Source organism: Pecten maximus, chromosome 16 (assembly GCF_902652985.1).
Source record: "Pecten maximus chromosome 16, xPecMax1.1, whole genome shotgun sequence".
Lineage (NCBI taxonomy): Eukaryota > Metazoa > Mollusca > Bivalvia > Pectinida > Pectinidae > Pecten > Pecten maximus.
The window spans coordinates 28132171-28143450 of record NC_047030.1 but is presented as its reverse complement, the minus strand read 5'-3'; the positions used below and the strand labels follow the sequence as shown (position 1 = coordinate 28143450).

Below are 11280 nucleotides of genomic sequence, written 5' to 3'. Positions count from 1 at the left end.
CTCCACCTTAATGTTATACCGAGTGTCATATCCTCCATCTTAACGTTATACCCAGTATCATATCCTCCACCTTAATGTTATACCGAGTGTCATATCCTCAACCTTAACGTTATACCCAGTGTCATATCCACCACACTAACGTTATACCAGTATCATATCCTTCATCTTTACGTTATACCTAGTGTCACATCCTCCACCTTAATGTTATACCGAGTGGCATATCATCCGTCTTCACGTTATACCCAGTGTCATATTCTCCACCTTAACGTTATACCGAGTGTCATATCCTTCGTCTTAACGTTATACCCAGTGTCATATCCTCCACCTTAACGTTATACCCAGTGTCATATCATCCGTCTTAACGTTATACCTATTGTCATATCCTCAACCTTAACGTTATACCGAGTGTCATATCCTCAACCTTAACGTTATACCTAGTGTCATATCTTACGTCTTAACGTTATACCCAGTGTCATATCCTCCGTCTGCACGTTATACCCATTGTCATATCCTCCACCCTAACGTTATACCCATTGTCATATCCTCCGTCTTAACGTTATAACCCAGTGTCATATCTCAGCACTAACGTTATACCCCAGTGTCATATCCTCAGCACTAACGTTTATACCCAGTGTCATATCCTACCCACCTTAACGTTATACCCAGTGGCATATCCTGCGTCTTAACGTTATACCCATTGTCATATCCTCAACCTTAACGTTATACCTATTGTCATATCCTCCGTCTGCACGTTATACCCATTGTCATATCCTCCACCCTAACGTTATACCCATTGTCATATCCCTCCACCCTAACGTTATACCCAGTGTCATATCCTCAGCCCTAACGTTTATACCCAGTGTCATATCCTCAGCACTAACGTTTATACCCAGTGTCATATCCTCCACCTTAACGTTATACCCAGTGTCATATCCTCCGTCTTAACGTTATACCCAGTGTCATATCCTCCACCTTAACGTTATACCGAGTGTCATATCCTCCACCTTAACGTTATACCCAGTGTCATATCCTCCGTCTTAACGTTATACCGAGTGTCATATCCTCCACCTTAACGTTATACCCAGTGTCATATCCTCCACCTTAACGTTATACCGAGTGTCATATCCTCCATCTTAACGTTATACCCAGTGTCATATCCTCCGTCTTAACGTTATACCCAGTGTCATATCCTCACCTTAACGTTATACCCAGTGTCATATCCTCCCCCCTAACGTTATACCCCAGTGTCATATCCTCCACCTTAACGTTATACCCAGTGTCATATCCTACCAACGTTTACCCAGTGTCATATCCCCACCTACGTTATACCCAGTGTCATATCCTCCCTTAACGTTATACCCAGTGTCATATCTCCGTCTTAACGTTATACCCGTATCCTCCCTTAACGTTATCCATGTCATATCCTCCTTAACGTTATACCGAGTGTCATATCCTCCACCTTAACGTTATACCCAGTGTCATATCCTCCACCTTAACGTTATACCCAGTGTTATATCCTCCACCTTAACGTTATACCCAGTGTCATATCCTCCACCTTAACGTTATACCCAGTGTCATATCCTCCACCTTAACGTTATACCCAGTGTTATATCCTCCACCTGAACGTTATACCCAGTGTCATATCCTCCACCTTAACGTTATACCCAGTGTCATATCCTCAGCACTAACGTTATACCCAGTGTTATATCCTCCACCTTAACGTTATACCCAGTGTCATATCCTCCACCTTAACGTTATACCCAGTGTCATATCCTCAGCACTAACGTTATACCCAGTGTTATATCCTCCACCTTAACGTTATACCCAGTGTCATATCCTCCACCCTAACGTTATACCCAGTGTCATATCCTCAGCACTAACGTTATACCCAGTGTTATATCCTCCACCTTAACGTTATACCCAGTGTTATATCCTCCACCTTAACGTTATACCCAGTGTCACATCATCCGTCTTAACGTTATACCTATTGTCATATCCTCAACCTTAACGTTATACCGAGTGTCATATCCTCAACCTTAACGTTATACCCAGTGTCATATCTTACGTCTTAACGTTATACCCAGTGTCATATCCTCCACCTTAACGTTATACCCAGTGTCATATCCTCCACCTTAACGTTATACCCAGTGTCATATCCTCAGCACTAACGTTATACCCAGTGTTATATCCTCCACCTTAACGTTATACCCAGTGTCATATCCTCCACCTTAACGTTATACCCAGTGTCATATCCTCCACCTTAACGTTATACCCAGTGTCATATCCTCCACCCTAACGTTATACCCAGTGTCATATCCTGCGTCTTAACGTTATAACCAGTGTCATATCCACCACACTAACGTTATACCAGTATCATATCCTTCATCTTTACGTTATACCCAGTGGCATATCTTCCGTCTTAACGTTATACCGAGTGTCATATCCTCCGTCTTCACGTTATACCTATTGTCATATCCTCAACCTTAACGTTATACCCAGTGTCATATCCTCCGTCTGAACGTTATACCCAGTGTCATATCCTCGGTCTGAATGTTATACCCAGTGTCATATCCTCGGTCTGAACGTTATACCCAGTGTCATATCCCCAGCCTTAACGTTAGATAAGGTTTCCGATCTTTCGCCTTGATGTTGTTGACTGTTAACCGGTCTAAGTTTGGTTCTAGATCGGTCACAGATATACACTAGTAAGCCAGTTATAGGTATTTATTCCCCTTTTCTCGGACGATTTTGACAAACTGATCTTTCACATATACCAAAAGTTTGTCGGCGTACCTAACCTATTTTATCTGCCTTTACAACATGTGTGCAGTTTTAAAAGGTCGTTTCTGAACGTTGGATTCATAAAAGCGTATATGACAGGATTTGCCACATTGTAAATGAAATATATATAAAAACCAAACTCATTGTAGTCTATCAATCCCAAGGCCATTAGCCATGCAGGCAGAAACGCTATAATAAATACTACTGTCACAATACAAAGCATGATCGCCATTTTGATATTGGCCAGTAAGATATGGTCTTTCTTCTCCTTCAGAGTGTTTTTAGGTGGCGCCGATTTCAATGGTACAGTCTCGCCATTGTTGAGTTTGTGTGTCACAGTTTTCGTACCATTTTCCTTGATTTCCACATTCATATCAACTGTAGTAGCTGTAGTAGACGATGTAGTTGTTGTTGTGTTGTGATTTACGCTGTTTGCCGTTTCATCCGTCTGGACCATGGTAGTTGAAAATTGTTTTTTCCGTTTCTGCTTCTGTCGTTTGGCCCTGCGCGATATCACCGATTTGTATATGAAAGAATACAAACCAATGACAAGCAACACGGATATCAGAAAGAAAGAGGCGTAGACTTTCTGATAGGCCGCACGGAAGGACTGGTGAATGATCTTACTGGAGGGCTGACACACTCCAGTATAGATCATCTCACATTGATTCAGACTGGACTTGTTGGACATGTGAGCTGCAATGTCCTCAAACGTCTGGTATACGTCATAATTCAGAGCCGTGATCAGACCAAGGACACATGCAAACGCTCCGAGAAGGGAAACAATTGTTTTAGCACGCGGAACAGTGAGAATGTGGACGAACGGGTGACATATACAGATGTAACGGTCCACAGCTATGGCCACCATGATGAACGCGGACAGGGGCACGTTGGACGTGATCAGAAAATTGTAAAATTTACACACGGCGTCAAAACGAAGCACATAATTCTCGTAAATAGCCACAATGGTGTAGGGTATGACTATCAGGCATGTGATGAAGTCTGTTCCCGCCAAAGCCAAAATGAACACAGACGATGTCAAGTGATCCTTCCTCTGGGCATAAACGTAAATAACAAGGACATTACCGACAGTGCCTATTACACTGAACACAGCCAACATACATATGATTGCGACTGACGTAGTACTCACGGGCTCATACGGATATTCATACCTACATATGACGTCAGATATTCTGGTAAAATTATACCGCATAGGATCAGTGAGGGTCCCGTTGGAGTAGTATACCTCTGACATCGCTACAAATCAGTAGTTAATCGTTCGACCTGAAAATAGCAAATTAAACATGTGTCAGATTGTTATGATTTGACATCTGCATCAATTAGGTAAACTGTACATAAGCAAAAGTGCAGAAGCAAACGTACATAGATACAATGTAGGTATTGAATATGATTTATCTATACATCCAATTCCCTAAAGATTCCCTGAATTATGGAACAGTATGCTGATAAGCGTCGGACAAAATGTCAACAAAACCAGGAGGGCGTGGCCATAGCAGATGATAGAGGTCCAAACTATATTTGATAATGTCGCTGTTGACAAGGCTTTCTCCCTTCGATATGCCTTGGATTTACCGTCTATTTGACACTAAACGACGCTTCCAAACCGACAACTTTCAGTAGAGAAGAAATCCTCATATCCGGAACACCTCGGATTTTTCATTCAGGAATGAGCAAACACTGTATCGTATGGATTTGTCAGTTGAAGATTTTAGCAGATAATTATTTGTTTTTGAACAATCACAAGCCAGGGGAAAATGTTTATCCATCGTTTCACAACAAACAGTGATCAGATTTGTATGAAGCACATTTAAGTGTAAATTGAATTGGAAGTCACCTGGATTTATGCATCTCTTGCTAGCATTTTAAGGTAGGAGATTTGACTTCTAAGATATCGTCGATCCATGATTAAATAGCTTCGATTTTTATTCAACTGAAAACTATCCTCACGATAAAGTAACTGAAAATAAATTACTGTAAGGTATCTTTTTATTCATTTATTCAACTTGAGATAATTTTCCTTGAAACTTTTTACACAAAAATATCGTTGACCTCACGACTTCCACGAAAGCACTTCCGGGAAATTCGTGGTATATACACGTGATTATACCCATAGCTTCCGGGAAATCAATGATATAATTACATGGTATACCAACACCTTCCGGGAAATCAATGATATAATTACATGGTATACCAATACCTTCCGGGAAATCAATGATATAATTACATGGTATACCAACACCTTCCGGGAAATCAATAATATAATTACATGGTATACCAATAGCTTCCGGGAAATCAATGATATAATTACATGGTATACCAATAGCTTCCGGGAAATCAATGATATAATTACATGGTATACCAATACCTTCCGGGAAATCAATAATATAATTACATGGTATACCAATAGCTTCCGGGAAATCAATGATATAATTACATGGTATACCAATAGCTTCCGGGAAATCAATGATATAATTACATGGTATACCAATACCTTCCGGGAAATCAATGATATAATTACATGGTATACCAATAGCTTCCGGGAAATCAATGATATAATTACATGGTATACCAATAGCTTCCGGGAAATCAATGATATAATTACATGGTATACCAATGCCTTCCGGGAAATCAATGATATAATTACATGGTATACCAACACCTTCCGGGAAATCAATGATATAATTACATGGTATACCAATAGCTTCCGAGAAATCCGTGCTATTTTAAATTGGTATACAAATAGCTTCAAAGAAATCAATAGTATGACAACTGAAATTATCAGTACCGACGTGGTAATATTAAAATGGAAAGTATTCAGGTATGCAGGGTTAAATGTAGACAATAACCACTAAGTCACCTCGAAGCATAAAGATGAACAATCTATACCATTATCTAACGAGTTTATTACAAAGCGCGGTAGGGGGCACTCGCTTCCACAGGTTCTTCTACTTCCGGTTTTAACAAAGTAAGTCGTTTCCAGACAATGCTGGTAATGGCCCCGCCTGTGGCGCTTTTCGGAAGGGCCATGTTTAATTGGGCCATCTGACGTGTATATCTCACTATGATAAGGCCAACCCCGGTATCAACATGTACAACACCACGCTACAAACCAACTCACTGTCGTGAATCCATACCGACAATGGAGGATTGGGATTTGTTTCCGTTTACAGAACGAAGCAAGAAAAACAGACGTTTGGTTTCATAGTTTACTTTATATTACTTACATTTTATCGAAATGACAACACCTGGGAGTTAGTACTGTCATAGAAATGACAACACGTGGGGGTTAGTACTGTCATAGAAATGACAACACGTGGGACCTGTATTGTCATAGAAATTACAGCACGCGGGAGTCAGTACTGTCATAGAAATGACAACACGTGGGGGTCAGTACTGTCATAGAAATGACAACACGTGGGGGTCAGTACTGTCATAGAAATGACAACACGGGGGGCCTGTATTGTCATAGAAGTTACAGCACGCGGGGGTTAGTACTGTCATAGAAATGACAACACGGGGGCCTGTATTGTCATAGAAATTACAGCACGCGGGAGTCAGTACTGTCATAGAAATGACAACACGTGGGGGTCAGTACTGTCATAGAAATGACAACACCAGGGGGTCAGTACTGTCATAGAAATGACAACACGGGGGGCCTGTATTGTCAAAGAAATTACAGCACGCGGAAGTCAGTACTGTCATAGAAATGACAACACGTGGGGGTTAGTACTGTCATAGAAAGGACAACACGGGGGGCCTGTATTGTCATAGAAATTACAGCACGCGGGGGTTAGTACTGTCATAGAAATGACAACACGGGGGCCTGTATTGTCATAGAAATTACAGCACGCGGGAGTCAGTACTGTCATAGAAATGACAACACGTGGGGGTCAGTACTGTCATAGAAATGACAACACGGGGGCCTGTATTGTCATAGAAATTACAGCACGCGGGAGTCAGTACTGTCATAGAAATGACAACACGTGAGGGTTAGTACTGTCATAGAAATGACAACACGGGAGGCCTGTATTGTCATAGAAATTACAGCACGCGGGGGTTAGTACTGTCATAGAAATGACAACACGGGGGCCAGTATTGTCATAGAAATTACAGCACGCGGGAGTCGGTACTGTCATAGAAATGACAACACGTGGGGGTCAGTACTGTCATAGAAATGACAACACGGGGGCCTGTATTGTCATAGAAATTACAGCACGCGGGAGTTAGTACTGTCATATAAATGACAACACGCGTGAGTCAGTACTGTCATAGAAATGACAACACGTGGAGATCAGTACTGTCATAGAAATGACAACACGTGGGGGTCAGTACTGGCATAGAAATGACAACACGGGGGCCTGTATTGTCATAGAAATTACAGCACGCGGGAGTTAGTACTGTCATAGAAATGACAGCACGTGGGGGTCAGTACTGTCATAGAAATGACAACACGTGGGGGTTAGTACTGTCATAGAAATGACAACACGTCGGGCCTGTATTGTCATAGAAATTACAGCACGCGGGAGTCAGTACTGTCATAGAAATGACAACACGTGGGGGTTAGTACTGTCATAGAAATGACAACACGTGGGGGTCAGTACTGTCATAGAAATGACAACACGTGGGGGTCAGTACTGTCATAGAAATGACAACACGGGGGCCTGTATTGTCATAGAAAGTACAGCACGCGGGAGTTAGTACTGTCATAGAAATGACAGCACGTGGGGGTCAGTACTGTCCTAGAAATGACAACACGTGGGGGTCAGTACTGTCATAGAAATGACAACACGTGGGGCCTGTATTGTCATAGAAATTACAGCACGCGGGAGTTAGTACTGTCATAGAAATGACAACACGTGGGGGTCAGTACTGTCATAGAAATGACAACACGTGGGGCCTGTATTGTCATAGAAATTACAGCACGTGGGAGTTAGTACTGTCATAGAAATGACAACACGTGGGGGTCAGTACTGTCATAGAAATGACAACACGTGGGGGTCAGTACTGTCATAGAAATGACAACACGGGGGCCTGTATTGTCATAGAAATGACAACACGTGGGGGTCAGTACTGTCATAGGAATGACAACACGGGGGGCCTGTATTGTCATAGAAATTACAGCACGCGGGAGTCAGTACTGTCAAAGAAATGACAACACGGGGGCCTGTATTGTCATAGAAATTACAGCACGCGGGAGTCAGTACTGTCATAGAAATGACAACACGTGGGGGTCAGTACTGTCATAGAAATGACAACACGTGGGGGTCAATACTCTCATAGAAATGACAACACGGGGGCCTGTATTGTCATAGAAATTACAGCACGCGGGAGTCAGTACTGTCATAGAAATGACAACACGTGGGGGTCAGTACTGTCAAAGAAATGACAACACGGGGGCCTGTATTGTCATAGAAATTATAGCACGCGGGAGTCGGTACTGTCATAGAAATGACAACACGTGGGGGTCAGTACTGTCATAGAAATGACAACACGGGGGCCTGTATTGTCATAGAAATTACAGCACGCGGGAGTCAGTACTGTCATAGAAATGACAACACGGGGGCCTGTATTGTCATAGAAATTACAGCACGCGGGAGTCGGTACTGTCATAGAAATGACAACACGTGGGGGTCAGTACTGTCATAGAAATGACAACACGGGGGCCTGTATTGTCATAGAAATTACAGCACGCGGGAGTTAGTACTGTCATAGAAATGACAACACGGGAGTCAGTACTGTCATAGAAATGACAACACGTGGGGGTCAGTACTGTCATAGAAATGACAACACGGGGGCCTGTATTGTCATAGAAGGAGTTCATGAACAAAATATCCTGAATATCCTATGAAGATTATTACAACTCAATGCTAGAGCGACTTGTAATTTGACTATTGACAGTTTTGTCAAAGATATGTACATTGTAGTTATACAGATTACAAAGCTTGGATAAATTGATCTTAGATATTTGTCAGGCCTTTAGATGGATATTTTTACTGTGTTGTCACTCATTGCTGATTAGAAAATTAGATAATTTGTAAGTAACTTACGAATGTTATGCACTGTGTGGGGTACTATTTAGATCCTAGTTATCGAGATGAGGTTCACGATTGTGGGGTACTATTTAGATCCTAGTTATAGAGATGAGGTTGGGATTTGATCACTAATATCTTTCCTATTTTATTTATTTTTTTCATTTTATTTTGTGATCAGTTTTTGTATCAGTTTTGTCCTCACGGAGGCCGTTCCTTCGCTGACATGTTCTGCCATAAAAAAGGGCACAATAAGCGTACCATTTAAGTTTGATCTCTCGAGTTCTAATCTGGGAAACTTGGATATAGGACACGTAATGTTCTACCCATTTAGGTATATTAATGAAAATCGTAAACAAATGATTGCCAAGGCGTCCGTGTGTATTCTGGGACAGAACAGGAACATCCCTGCACACTAGTAGTGTCGAACGTGTGCCATGAGTATTGGAATCTTAACAGTACTATATTGAAGGTAACTGTCAGCCAAATATCAGCTCTATAGGTTTTATAAAACTTCAATATTCACTAAAGATTTGTTTACCCTTTTGGCATTGAAAAAGGTCAAGGCCAATGAATACTGAAAGGAAAACTTACAACATCCTATCTGAGTAATTGCAGACAAAATATCAGCCCTATTGGACGTCTGGAACTCGAGAAGATTCTTGACATCTTTAACATATTTGACCACTGTGACATTGGAGAATGGACCAAGGTATTGGTAATAGGATACTTTACACTATATTTATTTTGTTCAGTTTTGGCCATACACGATACGACACAATAATATTACACAGAGTTAAGACCAGGGTGGGCATTAAGTTGCCCCTGTAAACGGCATGTTCCACAAAAACTACCGGGTAAACTGCAAGTGCCGTTGATTTTCACAAGTATCGCAAAGATGGTTTATTGGATCAGTTGGGTTCTTTGAGGAGCTCGTCGACACCATGAATGAACGGACGCATTGAGTGCCTCTAGATCTGAATAATGAATAAGAAACAATGATAGATATATGTAGTTACTTTCATTACCCAAACCGTGCAATTACAGAATCCAAAACTATATCGTTAAAATCGTCACCCCGAACCCAAATCCGTATGTTTTACATTTTGTATCAGAATCAGCTAAGATAACATCTCGGTCTTGGTTTGTGCCAAATACGATCACCATCAATCGGGGTTCCTGACAATTTCTCAGTCCTACAGTATTAGATGGACGTACCCGGAATTGATGAGGAATTAAAGAAGTATATATGCTCACAAGAATGTTAACAAAAAATCAAATAATAAATGATACAATTCAAGTTTTGGAAGCAAATAAGTGATAGCATTTTACTCACCATATGGCTTCGGTCATTATCGGAAACCAAACCCAAAACTTTCGGTGTCGATGAGGATTTATGACAATAGTACTAGAATATAATTAAAGGACTGTTCGGGACATCAATCGTGTGACCGTAATGTCATAATTTCAACAAGGAGACGACAACGTCCCAATATCAAAATGACTTCTGCTTCTGTCCGTGATCCTCATCAACAACAACTATCACACATTGTAAACAACATAGAATCATGTCAATCACACTTTAGGACGTCTATTATGATGTTTAAGAGCGAAGAGATTTAATGTACAATGTGAAAGTGTGAATACGTTAGCACCCGGATGTTGACAGCGGTTGTCATATGATATTTACGTTGCTGATATAACATCGATTTGCAGTACGCCGGTCAAGATAATGTCATAATTGTGTCGATGTCTACAGGGACTCGATGTTTCCTCGACAGCTCCACCATCTCCTGTGTAATGTATTAATTAGACTAGAGTGACCGTGTTCACAGCCCGGTACGGCCCTGATTACTCACGCGCTCAAAGTGACCACCGACCCTACATTAAAACTGCATTAGCGGTAACCAATCAATACCACCGTAACGAGTGTGAGCACCTCGCCCTATAAAACTACCAACGTGTTTACCTACTTACAGTCAATTAACTTCTTCATCGGTGTAATAATTTACGAGGAACGGGGAAAACATCACTAAGGCGTTATGAACCTAATACTGTGCCACTCTGTATCGCCATTCCTCACTGGGGTGATAATTAATGACATTAAGCGTCATTTCACGGTATGATAATCAGTGATGACATGAAGCGACACACGCCGATAGGCGACGGATTGAAACAACATTCCTTGTTGTGACAATGAACTTACGACGAGTTTTACTTTAACCGACATTCCACGTTGTGACGATGAATGTTACTTTAAGCGATATTCCATTTCTAATTCATGACTCGGGTATTTTTGACCAATCACAAAAGAAGGATGATCGAACATCGGGCTATAACCTTAAAGCAAAATGACATTATTGCCAGGCTTATTAAGAAGCGTTTCGGCTGTATTTCCAAAACCGATTTACAAAATAGTGTAAAGAAACATAAAACAAACCGGCAAGGG

General features: G+C 41.3%; 1 protein-coding gene across 1 annotated transcript; it reads right to left on the bottom strand.

Moving 5' to 3' along the window:
• Window positions 1–1433: 1433 nt before the first annotated feature.
• On the bottom strand, window positions 1434–4154 carry LOC117344472 (orexin receptor type 2-like). The gene has a single exon (XM_033907218.1). It carries the CDS (start codon window positions 4034–4036, stop codon window positions 2804–2806), a length of 1233 nt encoding a protein of 410 aa, XP_033763109.1. The 5' UTR covers window positions 4037–4154; the 3' UTR covers window positions 1434–2803.
• Between the last annotated feature and the right edge of the window lie 7126 nt (window positions 4155–11280).